The sequence below is a fragment of the Heptranchias perlo genome, chromosome 9 (assembly GCF_035084215.1).
Source record: "Heptranchias perlo isolate sHepPer1 chromosome 9, sHepPer1.hap1, whole genome shotgun sequence".
Taxonomy (NCBI): domain Eukaryota; kingdom Metazoa; phylum Chordata; class Chondrichthyes; order Hexanchiformes; family Hexanchidae; genus Heptranchias; species Heptranchias perlo.
The window spans coordinates 69,366,303-69,390,543 of record NC_090333.1 but is presented as its reverse complement, the minus strand read 5'-3'; the positions used below and the strand labels follow the sequence as shown (position 1 = coordinate 69,390,543).

The 24,241-nt window shown below is 42.0% G+C and overlaps 1 protein-coding gene across 6 annotated transcripts in view; it reads left to right on the top strand.

Moving 5' to 3' along the window:
- The window catches only part of rgl1 (ral guanine nucleotide dissociation stimulator-like 1), a 237,719-nt gene extending 229,324 nt beyond the window's left edge, over window positions 1–8,395 (top strand). For all 6 annotated transcript variants that reach the window (XM_067990725.1, XM_067990724.1, XM_067990727.1 and 3 more), the window contains 4 exons: window positions 19–211; window positions 1,974–2,228; window positions 5,912–6,026; window positions 6,692–8,395. In XM_067990725.1, the coding sequence (XP_067846826.1) occupies window positions 19–211; window positions 1,974–2,228; window positions 5,912–6,026; window positions 6,692–6,876 (748 nt within the window). In that variant the 3' untranslated portion in view covers window positions 6,877–8,395. The remainder of the gene's footprint in view (window positions 1–18; window positions 212–1,973; window positions 2,229–5,911; window positions 6,027–6,691) is intronic.
- The last annotated feature ends 15,846 nt before the right edge of the window (window positions 8,396–24,241 follow it).

The following is a 24,241-nucleotide window of genomic DNA, read 5'->3' as shown; positions in this document are numbered from 1 at the left end:
TCCCTTTTCCTTTCGCAGGCTATTTCTAGGGTCAGATGTCATCACGAACAGCACTCCAACAAAGAACTGCGACCAGCCCAAATCCCCTCCGAGCGGGAGTTCCGGAGAGAGCATGGACTCGGTCAGTGTTTCGTCGTCCGATTCCAACAACTCTGAAATCGAAGAGGCCTGCACAACACCCACAGACACTCCAGATGGACCACCGAAAAAGGTGACACAAAGAGGCATTCACCACTTGAAGCATGTTGTCCTGGGAAGTTCGGGATCAACTTTTTCCCTCCAGTGTTTTTGTAGTCAAAAGGATACGAGGTGGTTACAAAGGCTTCAGGTCACCAACAGATTACTGAAAAAATACGATTAGTTGCATATAGTGAAAACGGGCTCCATTTATGAAACACAACCTTAGCTTTTTTTATGTACATATTTTGTATTATTTTGATGTGTTGGCAAAATGTACAAAGGAAGCATTGCGTGTTAAAAATTTGATTATCACGCTAATAATCAACATCCTTAAACTAAGTTTAATTTTATTTAAATGTTCTTTAATTCCTGCATAAAGTGAAGGCTGACATCACATGGTTTACGGTAAATTTAACACACCGCCTGTGACTGCAGCAGCTTAAAGTGCCGAGTCCACACAAACGGTGCTTTGGATCAAAATCTAGCAAGCTGTTCCACAAATCGCAACAAAGTAAAGCAGCTCCTTGCACAGACACCAGGTTCCCTCTTGACTGCGTGCTTTGTTTTTTTTTCTATTTGACTTTTAGTTGTTCAGCGTGTTCTCTACAGAAGGACGTTGTTTCCTGGGAGGTTATCAGTGACCTGATATCATTGGTGTAGTAGAACGTTCGCAATAGTGCTTATGACCTGCTCCCTAGAAATTTCAGCAGTTCAATCTTTTAACAGTTCAGTTAATCATTGCATTATCTCATTGTTGTTTTAAAGTCCCCTCCCTATTTATGGATTCTCCTGCTCTTTTTTTTGGTCCTTTTTTTTCCCTCCCTCCTGTGCCCTTACTGTCAATTCCCTGCCTTTTCGTTACCAATACTACTCCACAATCACCTGGAAGCTGCATTAGAGCAAACTGGGGTGATTTAGTTCTCAATGTCCTTTATTGTGTGTGCGTGCGCGCGCGCTTTGTCGCACTCTGTGTCGCTCCGTCCCTGTCCGTCTGACTCTCCCTGACCCTGGCGGGCTCGCCCCCCGCCCCCCCCCCCCCTCTATCCTTCTACACAGCTTGTTCAAGCACTGCACCAGTGGCCGGGCGAGGCAAGGGGGTAAACTTTTGCATATAGGTAAAGGAGTGTTTAAATACTGCGACCAGTTCAACTAAAATACCAAAGGGATTATTTAACAACATGGTGTTAAAACACTAGCTCAGATCTTCAAGTGTAATGGCTGCAATCCAACTGGGTAGTTTAAGAAATAGGAGCAGGAGTAGGCTTTATGGCCCAGGGAACCTGCTCCACCATTCAATAAGATCATGGCTTTTAAGTCTCATTAATTTCTCTAGTACTTTTTCTTTACCAATATTAATTACGTTAAGTTCCTCACTCTCATTGGACCATTGGTTCCCTACTATTTCTGGTATGTTTTTGTAGTCTTCTGCTGTTAAGACAGATACAAAATATTTGTTTAGCATCTCTGCCATTTCCTTATTCCTCATCATAAATGTACCAAAAGATGAACTGGCAATGTTGGCTTAACAACTGGTGGACATTAAATGGTGGCATCATACATCGGTACTGATTTTGGCAGGGAGAACCAAGAGAAAGATTTCACTGTATTGCAACCATGGTATCATCCACCAATTCCCCTCCTGGAGGCGAAGCAGTTGTGTCCACGATGGCTCCATTGTTTGGGGGAAGATGAGGGGGTGGGGGAGTTACATGGCACAATGGATGTAACTGGGAGGAGGGAGCTATTTGACATGAAATCATTGACATTTTTGTTTAAAAAAATTTATTCTGCAGTCGTCCGAATCTTTATCATCGTGTTCGTCCATACACTCTGTGGACACGGCCTCCTCGGGAGTCTCATCCTTGATCAGTACTGTGTCATCATCGCCATCATTCTCCCACAATCCCAAGCTCCACAAGCGCTCTATCTCAGTGACTTCCTGCAGTTCAACATTGTCACTTCCTGTGTACAACCAGCAGAATGAAGATACCTGTATCATCCGGGTCAGCCTAGAGGATGACAATGGAAATCTGTACAAAAGCATTTTGGTAAGTATGTGGATTGTTTCCATTGGTCACATTCATGCTGTATAATGGTCATTGCTTTCTGTCAGTATAAACATAGACGTAAAAGACAACTGTTCCTCTTCATTGTATTTCTTTTAAAATTACCTCAGCCATTTGTCACCATCTAGTCACATTCAAGATGGCGGTGTAGCTGCTATCAATGCAACTTCATGATTTCTGTTTCCACGTTGTCAATGCTCTCTCGTGTTTTGGCTGTCATTTCAATTTTCTTTCAGAATTCTGTAGAACAGTGTTTGAGTTTTGGGCCTAACCCCTTTTTTTGTTATTCAGCAAGGTGTGGCACTTCAAAATCCTTCGCCAGCAACTGGGCTAATATGAATTCATTTGTGATTTCCCCCACATAGTAAATTCATGATTCTGCTAATGTGGAAAGGAGGTGCAGATTGGAGTCTGGGCCCTTCAGTTAGCGAGCGAATCACCACAGACTCCGCTGGCACCTCCTGGTAGCGAATTTGAGTTGTATTACCAGAGTTTTTGAGCAGGTTTTCTTCCTTGGCCTGGGCTTACGTAGAGTCTAAAAGGATGGAAGAAAGCAAACAAAAAATGGGGGTGGAGAAAGGTACAGCACAAAATATAACTTTCACTTTGACTGGATCAAGAAAACCTGATCAAACCTAAACATTTTTGGCCGTATGGTTAACACGCTGGCGGTTTTAACTTAGTGACCCTCTCGTGTATTATGTTTGGAAAGATTATTTCAAATCTGTTAGATTGTGGTTTCCAAATAACTCTCAAAAGAGTGTGACCTGTGAGAACCTGCTTCTGATATTTAAATGCTATAAACTGTAAACAACCTCAGGATGAGTTCTGGCAAAGAAAAGAAAATATTTGATGCCTAAATTTTTAGTTTCACCAGGGCAAGCCATCATTACATCAGTCACAGTTCAATATTAATTATGAAGTGAGTATTGACCCCACTCTGTCAGCCCATGAGTTGGAATTATGGCAGGACTCACAGCAAACAGTGTCTATTTAAACAGAGCCTCTACGAACGACAGCAAACAGAACTCATGATCGAAACTACAGCAAAGTCTCTATTAAGTCAGAATTATTTCTCCAGCAAAATGCAGTGAGTGGAGGATAGTTACATCCATACAAATTATATGCGTAAAATCAATTCCAGTCACTTACAGCAGTGTGGTCTCCAGGCATGCTTGACAGGGGAATTACCCAATCATCTCCATTCTGACCAGGACTTGTGGTGTCACTAGATGCAGCCTATTAATTAAGCCCATTTGTTGTGGACGGACTTGAGGTCTGATCTTAAACCTGTGATGATAGCAAACCATCAGAAGATTTAAACTAGTCAGCACTGCTGTTATTCATAACAGTCTTGCTGACCCAGTTTGGTTAAATGATTTTGAAGCTATCATATCGCCTAATACAAATTGCACTTTTTTTTAAAGATTTTAAAGAAAATAAAATCTGTTGCCTTAATTTAATAAAGCATGTTTCATGAATGCTGCAAGGATTTGCCTCCTGATATTTTGTAGTTAGGAGTTTGCTTTTCTAAAGCAATTGGTATTGCCATCAACGCACACAAACTGGGTCAGTTCAGTTTATAATCAGCTTACTTTAGGCAAGATGATTTCAAAAGCTCTTTTTAGCATCAACCATTTTCTATGCCGGCAGTCAAGCATAATATTCAGATGATTTAACAAGTGGCCTCGTTCTAGTTAACAAAAATAGCAAATTTATTCTCTGTGAAGGGAGAGTTGGTCAGGGCCACTTCAGTGAAATATGTATTTTATTACATTTTGCAGTGAGCTTGGTTTTTTTTTTCTACCCAGTGAGGCCAAAAGAAAAATCGACTGGTGAATTTTTGTTTTGAATTATTGAAATTGAACTTAGCAAAGGTTTTGGCTTTGGAACATACTGGGATTTTTTTTTCATAATAGGGAGTGCTTTTCTAATGTCCAAGGTATTGCAGTAACATTTGTTGCGTAAGGAAACAATCTCACTAAGAACAACAGGAAACTTGAAATATATGAAAATTATGTCTCGCTGTTCTAATGGGGATACCCATATCTGCCTTTACCAGATTGGACTGTGATGGTGCTTGGACTATAAATGTGATGCCACTGGCATAGATTCAGCACTTAAATTCATAGCATAATATCGCCATGTTTAAAATTGGCAGAGGTAAACTATTTCCAATCAGGCTGCTGGAATAGGTAACCTGACACTGGAGTGGAACTGTGCTGGCTCCTATATAATTTGAAGCAATCACTAGAGACAGTGCACATCTTGACTGGTAACATGCGCTGAGATTGGTCCAGCCAAGCACTGCGACCATTAAGGTTTGCACCAGTAACTGGATTTAAATTGTGTTTGGCCCAAGTACACTGGTTCCTCCCAAAACTGAGTTCCCCTACCAAATGAGAGAAAACCAGAGTTCCGCTCTTCTGGACAGTGCGCTGTACCTTTCTCACACTGGAGTATAACATCAGCATTAAATTTAACAGGTGCGTGCTCCCGTTATTTTTCAGTATTTGAACTTCTTGCCTTTCATATTGGGAAAGAAGAATGGAGGATGAGGGAATCTTGATTTGGATCTATTAAGGTGTCCAAAATATGACGCTTCTGAATATGGCCATACAGAGTCAAAAAATATCAATCTAGACGTTGAATGTTGGTTGCAAATTGAAGCCAGAGCTTCATTGTTATGTTTGAGGGGACAATGAGACTTGATGGTTGAATTTTAAGTGGCTGTGTGCTGACTGTTGCTTCAGAGGGGCTGGAAAGAGTGAATTTATAAAAAAAAAATGGACTGTAGCCTTAAAAGGGAAATTAAGCATGTGCAGTGTCTCTCAACTGGAAAACTCTCCAGTTCTGGTGCAAGAAGAAACACCAGATATGCCAAGCATTTCATCATCACTTGCTGAATTGTTAAAATTCTTGAGCTGGGAGAAATGATTGCCTGATGTGACATAGTAGGATTCAAACCCCAAAAAATCAAAAACAAGGAGTTTTTTTTTAAAAAGTAGTTTGGTACATTCTGTCATTTCGATATCCTGTTTACCTAACATAATTCCAGAGTGTTTCACAATTGAGGTGAATATTCATTTTTACACTCTAGTCAGGAACTGAAAATTGCTAAATGTCTTGAACATTTTGTTTCTGTTTAACCAGTTTTATTGAATCATCATTTATATAAACAAGGAGTAATGTTGGGAAACAACAGACTGAACAGTAATAAAACCTTTTGCTGTATTGACAATAAACATTAAAAGTAGACAAATATAGTTAGTGCTGAGACGTGGGGTATTTAAAATGAATCTTTTGTACAATTTATTTGCTTTAAACTGAGAATGCTGGTAAAACGGCCCAGGAACCCTAGTGACAGTTCAGTGGGCTGTTTTTCCATTGTATGTTCAAACATCAGCCTTCACTGCCCACAGTGATTGGGTTTCACTGGATCTAGGCAGGTTCTGCAAAGTAGACCAGTTATATAAATAAATATTATTTCTCTAATGCAACTTGGACAACATTCAATGTATTGTCACAGTTTGTCTACTGGGTGAAAGCAGCCATTTTTAAAGCCTTTTGGAAAAACTTTACATTCATGTGTGTGTGTGTGTGTGTGTGTGTGTGTAGTGGTAAGTATATATAAAGTAAAAGTAATTATTTTTCCATTTCTCTAGCTGACTAGCCAAGATAAGACACCTGTTGTTATCCAGAGAGCCATGTCCAAGCACAACCTCGAAACAGAACATCCAGAGGATTATCAGCTCGTACAGATCATCTCAGAAGATAGAGGTAAGGGGTGAAATTATCACACAAATGAAGGTAAATCTATCCCAAAAGATACATAACCTTCCATCAGCAGATTTATATTTTCTTCTCATTCCACCAAAACCTGGGAAAATCCAATTTCTTACAGTTGAATTTATCTCACTGCACTCAGCAGGAGTTGCAGGATTCAACCTGGAGTGATTTAGATTTACGTTTCTCAATATGTAGCTTATGTGTACACCTAATGAAAGCGCAAAACCTCCTGGCCTATACGTGACTCTTGTCCCACACCAGCGTGGTTGATTCTTAACTGCCATCTGAGTGGCCTAGCGAGCCTCTCGGTTGTTTCAAAAATCGCAACAAAGAACGTGGCCCACCACCACCACCACCACCTTGGGGGCAACTAGGGACGGGTAATAAATTAGTCTTACCAGCAATACCCACATCCTGAGAGGATTAAAAAAAAAAATTGTTGTCCTCTATTGAGCCTATCGAAAGATGGTGTAAACGTTCAAGCTTTTCTCTTGGGAATTGCAATGCCTTCTGCCCGTACAACAAAATGCAGTCCTTTTACTCCCAGTCTTTCATAATTCTATATCTAATTCACGATTTGTATCTGTATGCTTAATCCAATCAACACTATTAAAATGAACATGTAAATTACAATGTACGTTTCCTCTGCTTTTCAGAGTTGGTGATTCCGGACAATGCCAATGTGTTTTATGCTATGAACACTTCTGTGAATTTTGACTTTATTCTGAGAAAGCGGAACCCAAGCAGGCAGGTTAAGCTGCGAAGTCGATCCAGCTCGACATTACCCAGAGCAGCCAAAAAGGGAATATTGACGCACAGACTAAGCAAGGTTACACTGTGAGGAGAGTGACTTTTCATGCAGCTGTGCCTGCCTAAGGTAGATCTACCACTCAGTATTGAGCCCTGGAATGTATGTGAATAAATTACCTTGGCAGTATTCTACTTAAATTACTGGACAACATGGATGGCATTGACCGAACGCTAAACTGTTAAGAATGCAATGCTTGTCCGCTGTTGAAATGTTTTGCACATCAGCCTTTTTGAGACGAGGTTTGGCTTTGTACAGGATGGAGCATTGGACTCTGTCACCAGTGTCTGCAGGCTAGCCACAGACCCAATGAAGCTCATGTGAATCAGTTGAATGAGATATAAAATCTTTTTGTTACTTACTAATTGTGTTGACTAATTGTGATTGAATTGGCTCGGGTTCCTCCATGGTCACTTTGTAACAAGTGAACCGGCCGCCATCCAGTCACTGGCCAGATGATGAATACTTTGACAAAAGGGTTTGGATTGGCCCTTGAACTCTTCAGCAGATCTTTCCTGCCTTCTCTTTATTTTCTCTAGTAGTTTAATCTCTTCTGGATGTACAGAATCAGACATGCCTTCAACGAAGGACGACTGCAAGAAATGATGAAAAAGTAAAAAGAAGCTGAAAGGGTTTATTATTGCCAATGATGTTGCACTTGTTTTGGAATCCTGTTCAGCTTTATATTGAACTGTTATTTTGTATGTACATTTGTAAATGTAAGCCTTTTTGGAAAAAAAACTTTAAAAGATGCAGAGGGGACCAGATCGCCTGAGATATGAATACTTTAACCCTTTTTTCCCTCTCCATTATCTTTTTTAAAATTTGTTTTCAATTACTTAGAACTGCCATTATCTCATGTGGGCTATGCCCACAGTAATCTGCTAAAAGAATAAGCAATACCCTTTGCATGTAAAAGTGCAGGTCTTAATGGTCAAGAGCCTAATTGGACACTAATTCATTGACCTCTTAATTTTAGTGCAATCACTTCTCAGGTGTAGGGCAACATTGATTATGTTTGTGCACCCATTATATGTATCCAAAAAAAACCCTTCAAAGTAGCAAAAATGCCAAGAATGTCTTAACAGTATTTGGGTCCTTTTTTCAAATTCAGTTTTGCACTATGTATAAATTAACCACCACATGAAGCAAGTGCTGAAGCACTTTAACATTTCTAGCGTCTTCCACACACAATGTTCCAATGTCCTTTCCCAATACAAATCTACGTGCCTATGAGCTGTGGAGAGGAGGAGCTTGAGGGAGCTCACAACCCTGGTTTTGGGAGGCCTGTCAATCACCTGGTGCCCAGTAAAGGATTCACTAATCAGACGCGTTACGCAAGACCACTCACTGCTAAAAAGGTTCAAAATCTGGGCCATGCCAAAATTAGGCGGAGATACTAAAGGAAATCGTGATGTATTTGTGTAATATTCTTTTCTAAGCGTACACTTTTGTAAATATTTTCCATATTCCTTGTATAATTATATTGTATAATTTCTGTTTTAAAAAAAATAGCAGTTACTAAAAAAAAATAAATTTCAATGCATCAAAATTATTTTTTGATTTTTGTTTTATCTTCAAATGGAAGGAAAGTTCTGGAATGTATACGGTGTGATGTTTTGACTGCAGGTATGATGTGTGTACTTTTACTTCACTGCACACCACCACCGCTGTCGATCTGCATGTCTTGTACGTTGAGAGCTCACCTACTTGAACCATGCCATCTGATAGTTAATGGTAGTTGTATCCTAGAAACCAAGGCCAGTGATTGGGTAACTAAAGTGTTAGCATGTGTTTACAACAGGTGATCTAACTGAGTAATCAAGCCACTTGTGCTCTAATGGCCTAGTGGCTGGTTGAGAAACATGGTAGTGAACCATTTGAATTCTTCACATGCAAGGTTTTTTTCCAATTGGTACCAGTTTCCCCCAGTAAATAGTTACTTTAAAATACTGATCAACTTGCATTTATATAGCACCTTTAAAGTAGTAAAATGTCCCAAGGCGCTTCACAGGAGCGATTTATCAAACAAAATTTGACACCGAGCCACATGAGATATTAGGACAGGTGACCAAAAGTTTGGTCAAAGAGGTAGGTTTTAAGGAGCATCTTAAAAGAGAGGAGAGAGGTGGGGAGGTTTAGGGAGGCAATTACAAAACTTAGGGCCTAGGCAGCTGAAGGCATAGTCACCAATAGTGAAGCGATTATAAATTGGGGATGCACAAGAGGCAAGAATTGGAGAAGCGCAGCGATCTCGGAGGGTTGTCGGGCTCGAGGAGGTTACAAAGATAAGGAGGGGCGAGGCCATGGAGGGATCACTACCCAGAAAATGACGCTTGGGCTCTGGGCATGTCCACAGAACATCTGATGTAGTCAAAATGATCCCCTATCCCTCCCCATTCCAATATAGTGTCAGAAAGGTATTCACCGAAGTGGCGATCTTAACAGTTTGATTTACAACTGCTTTTGTGGCCAGCTTCCATATTCTCCATTTGATCATTTTTGCCATTGCTGTTGGTCTCCCCATCTCTTCTCCTTCCCAACTTCTATGTGTATCTGTCTCTTATTGCCACTAGCTTGATCAAATTCAAAGCTGGTGTTCCCAAGGTTGCCACTAACCAGAGGAGATTTTTTTAAAGTTTGAAACCATTTTTCCTCAAGAAATTGAAATGAGTGACTTTTTCCACTTTTTCCCCAAATAAGATTGGAAGTAAAATATTAAAAACTTCCATAATTAGTATAAGTTGGTTTTGCTGAGAATTTGTAGTATTGTATTTTCCCTTTTGCCTTCTAATTTTCACCCATTAAATATATCTCTTTACCATGATTAAATTTCCTAAAATGGGAAACTTTGTATAAAGCATGGAAACCCAGACTCTGCTCATCACCAAATACTGCCTTGGATCTCTAATGTCCACCTGAACAGACTGGTTCGGTTTAATGTCTCAACCAAAAGACAGCACCTCCGACAGTGGACCGCTCCCTTAGAACTGTACTTGAGTGTCAGCCTAGATTAAGTGCTGAAGTCCGTACTGAGGTTTCAACCCACAATCTTCCAACTCCAGTGAAGGTGCTACCTTTAACTGACTCTAAGACAACCACATTATTGTCAGGAACTTTTGTGAATACTATTAACATTTCTAAAACTAAGCTATTGATCTGTGATCTATTATCCCAATAAACTTTACACAAGTAAATGCAAGAAATTTGTTGTCCTTATAAAAGGCTGACTATGTGATACTTACACATGTTCAGCACAATTCATAGTAAAAGATGATTACCCTTTGGTGTTAGCACTAGCAGACATCCTAACAATACCAAAATTCTGGAATAATTAAATGCAAATTTGTTTTCAGTTTACTTAGTGAAGTATGTTTCCCACGGCTTAATATTTGTATCTGTAGCAGTCTGAGCTCGGACATTCTTATCCAGAGGATTCAAGTTGATTGCTGCAGTGGGGATTCCCATGACCCATCCTGCTCCTGATGGAAGTGAGGCAATGAATCAATTAGCTAGTAAAGGTGACCCATGACAGCAGTGATGCATCAGTTACTGCCGATGTAAGTGAATTCTAAACATTTCCAGCGTGAGTGTATTAATATCTCTGCCAGTGTGATGCTCTAAAATACACTGGGCAGTCATCAATATTGAGCTCCAAACAGAAGTGATTGGTACCCTACGGGTGAACTCTGACATATTCATCAAGTAAGTCTATCACAATACATTGATGGCCAGTCTTATCTTTTGTGCTGTTTATCCAGTTCCTGCTCATTATTGAATGCCTCAGCAAGACTTCTTATCAATGCAGCCTTAAACAATAGTTTGTTTGGGGTAAAAAGTTTGCTTCAAGGCTAGTAGCCCTATTCAACTTAATATACTTTCATATAACCTTTTTAAGCTTTGCTTATCTGGTTTTGGCATCAGCTGAACACTTGATGTGTTGATATATTGATTTGAATGGTCTTTAAAAAAAAATTAAAATGATATTTCATACCCATAGGATAAATCTTGTTCCCTTTGTTAAACTCTGACCCTGAAACCCCCCTCCCCCTCCCTCTCCTCCCAAATTCATGTTCTGAGTTGACTGATATCTCTGAGGTGGTTGCATTGTTTTAATAGAGCATAACTATCATATTGGGCCACTGCATAGCTTTTATTGTTGAATCTGTGCTTGAGTATATTGTACAACATACCCAACATCTATTCTGCAGTGGGGCTCACCAAGAGTTAGAATTGTAAATTAAAACATAGATTAATTTTTTAAAATCTAAATACAACCAGATCTAGCTTGAAGATTTTTTTATGCATGTATTAGTTATTAGTCCACTAGGAGTTTTTTTAAATATTTGATTAGTAGAAGGATTTCACATAATTATATATTGAGACAATGATGCCAGATTGTAGACCCTGGGAAAGACTTATTAAGGGATGAAATTCTTCTCAACAAGAACAGGAGGAATGCCCTCCATAGTTAATTACTTAACGAAATCATGGGAATGAGCGGCTCTGAAACATTTGACTTTCATCGGGCCGTTGGTTATTGAAGCAACCATTCTCTTCGTTGAGGAATTTAACAAATTGCTGATCTACATTGGCTCCTAGTTCACCAATGTCTTCATTTTAAAATTCTCATCCTCTTGTTCAAATCGCTCCATGGCCCTACCCTTCGCTACCTCTGTAACCTCCTCTAACCCTCAAAGAACTGTATGTTCCTCCAACTCTGGCTTCTTGTACATCCCCCACTTCCTTTGCCCCACCATCGGCAGCTGTGCCTTCAGCAGTCTAGGCCCTAAGCTCTGGAAATCCCTCCCTAAACCTCTCCACCTCTCCTCCTTTAAAACACTACTTAAAACCCACCTTTTTGACTGTTTGGTCACCTGTCCTAATGTCTCCTTATATGGCTCTGACAATTTTTGTCTGATTACGCTCCTGAGAAACGCTTTTTACTATATTAAAGGTGCTATATAAATGCAACTTGTTGAATATCATCCCCATAAATTTTTGTTATGCACGTAATTTGGAACAGGCATGCATTCGATTCATAAAGCCACATGTTGGTTTCAACTTTGTAAGAGGTTTGGTGTAATGAAGGAATGATGAATTAAAAACCAAAAATAGTCTGAAAGTGGACACAACTGTGGCAGGGTAGATTGCTCATTTCCAAAACAGGTAGCTAAAACAGCTGGTGCTTGGAACCACACAAATTTCTTAGTGAAGGATTGAAATGTAAATTTGCCTCACTGCACCTCATGAACTGACTTGCAGGGGAGCATAGAGGTTCCATGTGTTTTGCATCTGTCCTATCTACAGTAGCTTGTCATTAAATATGCAGCATGGTAAAGACTAATAGCAGTCTTTCAACTGAAACTAAAACTCTGCAGTCGTTTGTTAAATTTCATATGCTGGATGGCCTCCTGAAGCCTTCACCTACTTAAGATTTCCACATGGGTCACTTGAGGATTGCTGTACTGTCTGCGGGATTGTGAACCATTCCTGACTCCAACTGGAGTTCAGAGTTGACTTGGGTGATCGGCAGTAATCTACTGCAGATTAATTATATCATAGATCAGTGTTGAGCAAGATGAAATTGAAACATAAACCAGAAGCTGCTTGGGTTTTGTCCTATTCAAGCTACTTGGGTTCAATTGTAGTCTGTCCTCTGTGCTCATCACCCTGAGGGGGGTACAATTGTAATCTGTTCTCTGTGCTTATCATCCTGAGGGGGGTACAATTGTAATCTGTCCTCTGCTCAACAGAGTGAGGGATGTCAATACTGAATAATGGAACATTTTCCATTTCAGGAAATGCAGTTGTATCTATCAAAAGGGTATAGTATGAATTGGATGCAAAGCATACTCTACTGTCTCAGTAATGTACTTTAATCTCAATCTCTGAACACAACGTTGACGCATGTGACCATTCTGCTTCCCACACCAGCCAGCCTTGCGGCCTTTGACTGAGGGATTCCCTATTCAGGGACAGTTTTGTTGTTCCACAGGTCTGTGCTCACTGGGAGCCAGGTTGAAACGCCCCAAACTCTCACTTCATGGAGGGCTCTTGCAAGCACAAATGCAACAGATGAAGGGACCCATGCGCTAATTCTGCACAAAAGTCCCTTTCAGAAATGGCAGCGTGAATGCCCAAAGGCACAAAATGTGCACATCCGTTGTAAGTTTCTCCACTGTAACGATGTGTGATTAAACATTATCTGCAATGATAACACTGCTTTTCTTTGAAAGATGAGATAGACTGTCCCTAGAAATCAATTATTTGCATGGGATGCCCCACACAAAAAAAAAATGTTTGAAAACCGCTGAGTTCTAGTGATTATTGGTTGTGCTCTATTCCTGCCATCTAATAGACAAAACAAGCTGTTGTCTATAGCTAGAGACACAGCAATGAAAAGGGTTTGCTTTTTTGGCAGCTTTGTTCAAAAATGCTGGTAATCTTGTGGGGATGGAAGTTTCTCACTGGCCTTGTGTTTGTGATGTGTCCATTTAATCCTTGGAAATTGGCTTGAAATGGCCAGTCAGATTTAGCTTAATGAATGAGTTTCAAATTTTCCCCACCAGTGTCTGTACTTTATCAGTTAACTGGAATTAACTGAACGCATTTCTTAGTATTTAATCACAGAAAGAGACCTTTTGGGCATTTGAGAGAGGATTGGTGGGGGGAATAGGAAATTATCAATAGAGGGAAACCATTCCATCAAGTTTATATTTAAACCTGTTCTACAGGAAAGTCAAAATTAATATTTCTCAAAACAAACAAAGATACTGAAGTTTTGCTGTCAATTTAGCACCAAAACTGACCCAATACAAGCTGGATTATAGAACTGATGTCAAACTTAGACTTGCTAGATAGCTATGCTAATAGTGTACTGCTCAAAAATGTAATGAGAATGTTACTATAAGCACCTGTGCAAAAGAACCATTCTTCACTTTGATATTTAGAAATTTAATTGACTCTTAGGGCACACAAAGACTGATTGTAGCCCTCCTTATCAAGAAGTAAGTTATATTCAGTTAACCTGAATTAAGAAATGCTCTATCATAAAATGGCTCCAATATAGTTTATCAATTATACATAACACTTCCGCCCCCCCTTTTTTAAAAAAAAGAAAACATTTCATTATTATTATTCTGGAGGCTAAGACCCCGCTCTCTGGTTGTCAACAGCCCGCTAATATCTCGCCCAAGTAGCCGTTCTTCACGTGTGAGCCTAGGCTTTGTGTTCGCAGGTTATTTGAGGGAGAAGCATCAAGGTATCAGCCTTGGCTCAGTGAGTAGCACTCTCTCCTCGGAGTCAGAAGGTTGTGGGTTCAAGTCCCACTCCAGGGACTTGAGCACAGAATCCAGAGTTATACTTTGGTGCAGTACTGAGGGAGTGCTACACTGTCAGAGGTGTCGTCCTTCAGATGAGATGTTAAACCAAGGCCCTGCCTGCCCCCTCAGGTGGACGTAAAAGATCCCATGGCACTATTTGAAGAGCAGGGCAGGTCTTCCTGGTGCCCTGGTCAATATTTATCACTTGACCAACATCACTAAAAGCGATTATCTGGTCTTTATCACATTGTTTGTGGGACCTTGCTGTGTGCAAATTGGCTGCTGTGTTTCCAACATTCCAAGAGTGACTGCACTACAAAAGTACTTCATTGGCTGTAAAGTGCTTTGGGACGTCCTGAGGTCATGAAAGGTGCTAAATAAATGCAAGTCTTTCTTTCTTTTAAGGCTAAACCATCTTCCTTGATGCCCAAAAATGTACTCTATCCAGCGGGAGCCACAGTACAGTGAGTAGGAGCGGGAACCCTTGCTGATTTCTTTTCCCACCCTCTTCCCTTCCTAACCTATTGTAAACAATTTTACAACACCAAGTTATAGTCCAACAATTTTATTTTTAATCCCACAAGCTTTCGGAGGCTTCCTCCTTCCTCAGGTTCCAGTGTTAACCTAGGTTATTGATGTTACTTATAGCTTCCCCACCACCCTTTCTGGAATCCACAAACTCGGCACAGGATTTAAACTTGGCCCCTTCCCTCTCTGGATCATTACTACAATTTGGCATTGCATTTACCCAGAAAGCCATCAGGGAAACCTAGTTAGCAAAAATCATTGGCACTGCACAATAATGCTGCCTGTTTTATGAGCTTACTCTGCAGATGGAACTGCCGGAGGCTGTTAAAAAAAATTCAGCAGGATTCAAAGTCGAGATATCTTCATAAGAGGCGTTCAGTCGAATAGCTATTCTAGAAATTTCTTTTTTTTTGGAGTTGTGCCTCCTTGGTGTCATTTCACGGATAATTGTACCCATTATATTCTATTATTAAGCTGCCTCTCTTGAATTTGCTTTTGGTGTCCTCCCTATTTACAATTTTTCACATTAGTTTCCCCTCTATGACTTCAGACAGTTATAAATAGGGCGTATACTATAGTGTAGAAATCGTATATGTTCCTGAATTCTGGGAATGAACATGTTGATTGTTGTCCTTTGAATCTGGCTGTTGTCTTCCTTGGTTATAATTAGACAGATGTTTGCCATTTCCCTTGTGGGCCTATTGACCCAACCAAATTGGAAGCTCGATTCACACCAATAATTCCATAAATCTGTTGGCCCTTTGACTGATGCTTTCTTTACACACACAGGATTAATAATGGAGACTGCAACCCATAGTATTATGTTTGATCTGAATTTTTTTTTAAATGATAGTACGAACAAGTAAGTAGCTGGCCTTTTGGAACTGTTTGCATACTGTCCTTGTGGGGTGAGATACTGTGCCAAACCGAGTTGCACTTTGAAGCCGTTTCCAACAATTACGTCAGTTAACAGTCCAGTACCTTGCCACTTCTAGCAACTATAACTTGGCTTTGGATGATGGCTTTCCTCTGAGTAATTTTATCTTCCGTTTGCCTCCCCAACCACCGCCCACACCCACCACTCATCCCAGAAAATCAAACTTTCCTCTCCACTCCCGCCAATGCTGACTTATACTTTACATAGTTCCAAGGGAGCAATCTTCTTGCTTGGTTGAGTGTCCATTGATTGTATGTGAGTCTAGAAAGTGAAAGTCAACAGGCTATTTGACCATGGTGGCCAACACCATAAGAGACAGGAGTAGGACATTCGGCCCCTCGAGCCTGCTCTGCCATTCAATGAGATCGTGGCTGATCTGATTTTTACCTCAACTCCACTTTCCCGCCTTTTCCCCATATCCTTTGACTCCCTTGCTGATCAAAAATTTGTCTAACTCTGCCTTGAATGTATTCAATGACTCAGCCTCCACAGCTTTTTGGGGTGAAGAATTCCAAAGATTCACGACCCTCTGAGAGAAGAAATTCCTCATCATTTCTATCTTAAACGAGCGACCCCTTATTCTGAGATTATGCCCCCTAGTTTTAGATCCCCCCCATGAGGGGTAACATCCCCTCAGCATCTACCCTATCGAGTCCCCTCAGAATCTTGTATGTTTCAATAAGATCCCCTCTCATTCTTCTAAACTCCAATGAGTATAGACCCAACCTGTTCAATCTTTCCTCATAAAACAGCCCTTCCATACCCGGAATCAACCTAGTGAACCTTCTCTGAACTGCCTCCAATGCAAGTATGTCCTTCCTTAAATAAGGGCACCAGAACTGTATGCAGTACTCCAGGTGTGGTCTCACCAGCACCCTGTATAGTTGTAGCATGACTTCCCTGCTTTTACACTCCATCCCCCTAGAAATAAAGGCCATTATTCCGTTTGCCTTCCAGATTACCTGCTGCACCTGTATGTTGACTTTCTGTATTTCATTTCATGTACGAGGACACCCAGATCCCTCTGTACCACAGCATTTTGTATATTTCTCCATTCAAATAATATTTTGCTTTTTTATTTTTCCTCCCAAAGTGGATGACTTCACATTTTCCCACATTATATTCCATCTGCCAAATTTTTGCCGATTCGCTTAACCTGTCGATATCCCTTTGCAGACACTTTGTGTCCTCATCGCAACTTGCTTTTCCACCTATCTTTGTATCATCAGCAAATATGGCCACAAGACACTCTGTTCCTTCGTCCAAGTCATTGATATATATTGTAAATAGTTGAGGCCCCAGCACTGATCCCTGTGGCACCCCATTAGTTACAGATTGCCATTTTGAAAATGACCCTTTTATCACGACACTTTGTTTTCTGTTAGTTAGCCAATCCTCTATCCATGCCAGTATATTACCCCCAACACCATGAGCTCTTATCTTGTGCAGTAATCTTTTATGTGGCAACTTATCGAATGCCTTTTGGAAATCCAAATATACTGCATCCATTGGTTCCCCTTTATCCACCCTGCTTGTTACTTCCTCAAAGAACTCTAATAAATTTGTCAGACACGATTTCCCCTTCATAAAGCCATGTTGACTCTCCTTGATTGTATTATGAGTCTCCAAATGTCCTGTTACTACTTCCTCAATAACGGATTCTAGCATTTTCCCACTGACAGATGTTAGGCTAACTGGTCTATAGTTACCTGTTTTCTGTCTCACTCCCTTCTTGATTAGGGGTGTTACGTTTGCAGTTTTCCAATCCGCTGGGACCTTTCCAGAATCTAGTGAAATCTGGAAGATTACTCTGTAGCCACTTCCTTTAAGATCCTCTGAAGCAAGCCATCAGGTCCAGGGGACTTTTCAGCCTTTAGACCCATTAGTTTACCTTGTACGTTTTCTCTAGTGATAGTTTTTAGTTCCTCCCTCCCCTTTGCCCCTTGATTTTCTACTATTATTGGTGTATTATGTCCTCTACTGTGAAGACAAATACAAAATATCTGTTCGATTCCTTTGTCATTTCCTTGTTTTCCATTATTATTTCCCCAGTCTCATCCTCTAAGGGATGAATGTTTACTTTAGATACCCTCTTCCTTTTTATATATTTGTAGAAGCTTTTATTGTCAGTTTTTATATTTATTGCTAGTTTACTCTCATAATTTATTTTCTCCCTCTTTATTATTTTAGTCATCCTTTGCTGGTTTTTAAAGTTTTCCCAATCTTTGGGCTTACCAGTAATCTTTGCCATGTTGTATGCTTTTTATTTTAACCTGATACCATCCTTGACTGCCTTAGTTAGCCATGGTTGGTTCACCCTTTTTGTGGAGTCTTTCCTCTTCACAGGGATATATTTTTGTTGCGAGTCATAAAATATATTTTTAAATGTTTGCCACTGCTTATCTACCTCCTCTCCCCAACCCCCCACCCCCATCATATGGGTCGTGGGACTGACCAATCCTATTGGCTGGTATAAAGATGGCTATGGCCGTGGAAGTACTGCATCCATTGGGTGAAGACGTCACCTTCAGTCACTCTCAGGTCTGTTCTTTCTCCCCCTTGTAGGAGAAGAGAGAGCAAAATGCAAGGGTGAGGACTGGAGGTGGCCCTCCACAAATAGTCCAGCTGGCAGATGCAGAGGAGGAGGCCATGGAGATAAGTGGGACATCTGCATCCCTATCCATAGGAAATGGAGAGACTGGGAACCCGTAGATGCCTGGTGACAGAACGTAAACATCTTTCTCACACGTGATGACTTTATTTCATCAATGACTAAACTATGAGAAACCTAAGTATGGTGATTGGCAAGATTGACACTTTGCCATGACTATTTCATATCGCTTTCTGTTGTCTTCCAGAGCCTTCACTGGTCAAAGAAGAATGTATGGAGATGGATTGATTCCTCAGATGACCTCATTCCTCTGAGGATGCACCATCACAGGACATACAGCCATGCACCAGTGCAAATACTCGCACTTCGGTGGGTCCAGGTAGACAGTTAGTTGGGTTGACACCTGGTGATTCGTAACTCACAAGTGAGCACAACCAGACACGTGGCAGGGGCAGCTGTGGAGAGTCTGCGTCGGGGGGGGGCGCACTCCTCTCCAAGCTCAGCTCAGCTGGACACAGATGCTAAACCCCGAGGGCCATCGTTGAGAATGAGAATGAGAATGATAGAGGTATAGCTGCACCTTTGCGATGTACTGGAAAACGTGCCACGTACACTCCCCACAATAGCTGAGGGAACGGATGAGTCCATCTCCAACATTAGTGGATTGATGTCACAGATAATTGAAGAATGTCTGCAATGTTAACTGCGGCTCAGTGGGTAGCACTCTCTCCTCTCGAAGGTTGTGGGTTCAATTCCCACTCCAGGGATTTGAGCACAAAATCCAAGCTGATACTCCAGTGTAGGTGGATGTAAAAGATCCCATGACACTATTTTGAAGAAGAGCAGGGGAATTCTCCCTGGTGTCCTGGCCAATATTTAGCCCTCAACCAACAACACTTTTTATAAAAAAAAAACAGATTATCTGGTCATTATCATATTGCTGCTTGTGGCAGCTTGCTGTGCGCAAATTGTGCGTTTCCTACATTTCAACGGTGACACTGCAAAAAAAAAAAAGTACTTCACTGACTGTAAAATGCTTTGGGACGTCCTGAGGTCATGAAAGGGGCTATATAAATGCAAGTCTTTCTTTCAATGAGGAGAGTGGCCGCCTCCATGGAGCTTCAATCGTGGCGCTCAAATGAGTCGATGCGGGCCATGACCGCGGCCTTGCAGACTTTGGAAGCCAGCATGTCTGCTGCCTTAAAAAGGATGACAGACACCTTATCCAGGACCTTACACCACGTCACTGATCTGCACCATGCTGCTCTCCAGCAGAGTGGTAGGAGCGATGTGGCACTGGCCCAGGAGAGGGGTGTTGGTGAAAGGGGACATAGAAGTGGGAACTCCATTCAAAGCGCTCCCAGGTCTCACCCGTTGCCCTCCCCTCAACCATTACCTGCAATGCTGCCTCCTCTCCCAATGGCCGAGTCTGCCCCTGCACAGGTGCAGGTGGAACAGTCTTTGGCGGGGCCCTCACAGGCTCCAAAACCCAGACGGTGCAGGCCCAAAGCATTTCAACAGTCAGGGCAGGGATCTGCCTTGACCTCTGCTGAAGCCACAGGGGATGCACCACATAGAAGTGGTAGGAAGTGTAAGGTCAAGCAATTGTAGTTCACCAAGGGTATGCACAAGGGTGTTTGAAGAAATGTTATATTGTTAAGTATCTTTTTTTTGTATATTGGCACATTAAATGTATTGATTAGCACCACTTCCATGTCTTGTCCTTTATTGCATCCCGAGTGTTAAGTTGCCCTTTCTTTTGCTTCATGGTGAATGGCAATACATCATGAAGCAAAACACGGGACCGATAAGGCGGATGTGCAATGGGTGTATACAAGGTTGAAGGACTGTTTTGTGCAACCTTTGTGTTTCAAGATGGCTCCTGGGTTGGCAGCTCGCTAGGGAGCTCCTTCACTGTGCAACTCTCTCCTTGGTCATCCATTGCTATCCTTTGCCCTTTCTCCCCAAATCTCCTCTCTTCCACTGTTTAAGTTCCCCTGGCTCACATAGTGGGTGCATTTTAACCCTAACTACAAATTCAAGCTGCAAGTTTAAAGTTACTTGGGCCCACTGCCCATCCCTTGACCATGTCTGCTCTTTGTTTGCATCAGTGAGCACGGGATCTTTGCTCAAATTTGGCTTCCAAATTCCTGGACTTCTCTGCCATCAAGACTATGCTATTGCACTGCACTACACTTAAAGATTAAGCTGCGGTGACTCTGATCTGCTATTCATTTGCTTATGTTTCAAGCTAACTTTGTCTAGTTTACAGCCCATTCCCCATTGCAGCTGTTAGCTGCTGAGATTATGACTGTCCGACTGGTTTTTCAGCTTTATTTTGCTATGTTGTGGTTCCTGGCCAGAAATTCACTCTCCTGGGCTTTAGTCCATTTCTCCACCACTTCTGGATCTTATAGTGACCCTTAACTTCGCCACCATCAATTCTGCACACCTCCAGGTTCTTCATTCCCACGGAAATACCTCCTCGCCTTCGTCCTCAATGTTGTCGCCAACAGAGGATGACTGACTAGCACCTTCGTCCTCGTCCACCTGCTACCCTCTCTGCCACGCAATGTTGTGCAGGACGCAGCCCACCACTATGATTCTGGACACCCTCGCTGGCAAGTACTGTAAGGCTCCTCCAGACCTATCCAGGAACCTGAAGCACATCTTTAACATGCCTGTCTGTGGCTATTTTCAATGACATCACTTGACGGTCATGTGGCTCTGGATGAATCGCCCTTGTGCCTCGTTGGTGGGGTTCCTTACAGGTGTCCTAAGCCATGTTTGCAGGGGGTATCCCTTGTCTCCAACGAGCCAGCTCTTAAGACTGTCTCCTGTTTGGAAGAGGTCTGCAATGTTGGATTGACACAGAATGAATAAATCATGACAGCTGCCAGGGAATCTTGCACACACCTGCAGAAATCGCTTCTTGTGGTTGCACACCAGCTGTGTATTGGTGGAGTGTTAGCCCTTTCGGTTGATGAATGCTCCTGGATCATGTGGTGGTTCTCAGATTGCTATGTGTGTGCCCTGTACCCCTGGGAAGCCAGCCAGAGAGGCGAAACTCACTGCCCGCTCATTCTGGCTGATGTCATCGTGGGGGAAGTTGACGTAGTCGGACACCCTGGCAAATAACCCATCCGTCACCTGTCTTATTCAGATATGTGCAGACGACTGACATACTCTGGAGATGTCACCGGTGGTGCACTGGAAGGAGCCACTGGCAAAGAAATTGAGGGCAGCAGTCACTTTTACTGTGGTGGGCAATACATGGCCACCAGGTCCAGCCGGGAGCTGCACTTCAAGGAGACCACAGATGTCTGCAACCACCTGCCGACTCAGTCTGAGCCATGTCGAGCTGTGTTGGGATGTGCTTGACCTCAGAGAGGTCCAGGAAGCTCAGCCTCTGTCTGTGGACCCTCTCACGTGGATAGTGCCTCCTGTGACGTTGGCCCCTCTTGGTCCTCTCTCTGCTGTTCTCCAGGTCCTTGTTGTGCATCTCTTGAGCACAAGCACATCCCAACACAGCTCGACATGGCTGACGTGGATGGTCATTTTCCTCCTTCTCTGGTGTCCCCAGCCACACATCCATTGCGGTGCCCCCATCTTGATCTTGTCAGTTTGAGAGGCTCCAAATTTTTGGTAAAGTTGTCTCCATGCGAGAGTGATCAATGATCTTCGCTACCCACCCATCCCCAATCCACCTGTTTTTGGGGGTTAAAATTCCCCCCATTGAACTCTGTGGATTGGAAATTTGCATTATCGATCTACAACTTTGCATTGTCAAGGTCTAAAGAAGAAGGTTTTATCCATGAAGCTGTGTAAGCAATATATTCTAAATAGACCATTTTAATCTCTTGTGCACATTGTACCTTCAGTAACTTGCTGTGTCTTGCTGGTTTCAGTGATCCATCTGCCACGTTCTCCGCTGCTCTTCTGCACGATCGACGAACAGTGAGTACACGTCCAGCTGATAAAGATTAATCCTGCTAGCTTTCTGCTCCATGCTGAGGTGCCGTGAACCTCAACTTCAATGACCCTGCACCGAAAATATCAGTCTTAAATTGGATTTGATTTCCTGGGTAGTGAACTGCAGTGAATGGGAATAGTTTATATACTGTCCAGGAGAAATGTTACTTGAAGTGATTGTATCAATTCTCTTTGCTGCATTGTGCTCCGTTTAATGATTAATCTCCACAAAGGCAGGTGAGCTGAGGTTGGGATTGGCGCTTGGTGTGCCTAGCACCAATTCATGTCTTGTCATGTGCTCCAAATGTCAGGAGCCGAAAACAGCCCAAAGAGGACAATATTGAAGAGTGGACAAACCTTTTTCTTTTGTGGCAGGAGAAGTAATTAATGGAGGTAGGCACAGCTTTCTAATCACCTAAAAATAAATGTTCCCACCTCTATCCACCCCCAAAAAAAAATGTACATGGAAATATTCACAAATGACTCATCTGTATAAAATGTCCAGCCAGACGTGCGATTTTAAAAAAAAAGCACCTACCAACTTAGCATATTCAAAGCCTCTCCTTGGTCCCTTCACCCTGTCCCACCTTCTGTCCTAAAGCAACCGTGCAGACAATAATTAGCAATAACCACAGCTACTAGACAGTCCTGATCGCAACAATATTCACGGTCTGTCGGTTTGGGATTATTTTCAAAGTTACTTTCTCCTACCCTCCTTACACCGTGGACTTATTGAGTCAGTGGTTCCTGGAGTAGGCCTCATGCTGACCTCGGCATTACATTCACATTCTCTTTGAGGGTAAGACTGCACAAATGCACGGAATTCTATAAATTGAGCAATTTGCTTCACTGTGTATAGGTTATGTTGCAAATTTATAATTTTTCCATCTTAAAACAAAAGAAGGTGGGATGCTAATGACTAAATTGCGGTTATCCATTTTGAGCACCTATATTGAAAGGAAGAAAGACAGACTTGCATTTATTTAGCCCCTTCCACGACCTCAGGGTGTCCCAAAGTGCTTTAGAGCCAATGATGTACTTTTGAACTTTAGTCACTTTTGTAATGTCAGCCAGTACTGGTGTGAAACCAGGTACTGCTGTCAAGAGTTTACACACAGCCTATTGTTGCCCTTAATACTGATTTTTATGAAAGTGACGTTGTAAATGACGCTGATTATTTTCTAATTTTTAAGTTTCACACCATGACATGAGTTTTTGCAGTGCAGTGTTTCCCGGTATGTAACGGGATCTTTAATATCCACTTCAACGGGAGCAAGCAGACAGGACATTGTTTAATCTTTACTCATTTCTAAGTTATATAGTGTTACATGGCTTTTATTCAAATTTTTAAAAAATGTACTGAAAAGTATGTACATCGAAATCAGCCCAAGTACCTAGGGATTGCTGGCTGCATTCTGAATTTTATCAGCTGGCTTACAATTTGTCATTAGATTATGAGGGGTTTTCTTAGAGTAAATAAGGAGAAACTGTTTCCACTGGCAGGGGCGTTGGTAACCAGAGGACACTGATTTAAGGTAATTGGCAAAAGAACCAGAGGGGAGATGAGAATTTTTTTTACACAGCGAGTAATAATTATTTTTTTTATTCGTTCATGGGATGTGGGTGTCGCTGGCGAGGCCAGCATTTATTGCCCATCCCTAATTGCCCTCGAGAAGGTGGTGGTGAGCCGCCTTCTTGAACCGCTGCAGTCCGTGTGGTGACGGTTCTCCCACAGTGCTGTTAGGAAGGGAGTTCCAGGATTTTGACCCAGCGACAATGAAGGAACGGCGATATATTTCCAAGTCGGGATGGTGTGTGACTTGGAGGGGAACGTGCAGGTGGTGTTGTTCCCATGTGCCTGCTGCTCTTGTCCTTCTAGGTGGTAGAGGTCGCGGGTTTGGGAGGTGCTGTCGAAGAAGCCTTGGCGAGTTGCTGCAGTGCATCCTGTGGATGGTACACACTGCAGCCACAGTGCGCCGGTGGTGAAGGGAGTGAATGTTTAGGGTGGTGGATGGGGTGCCAATC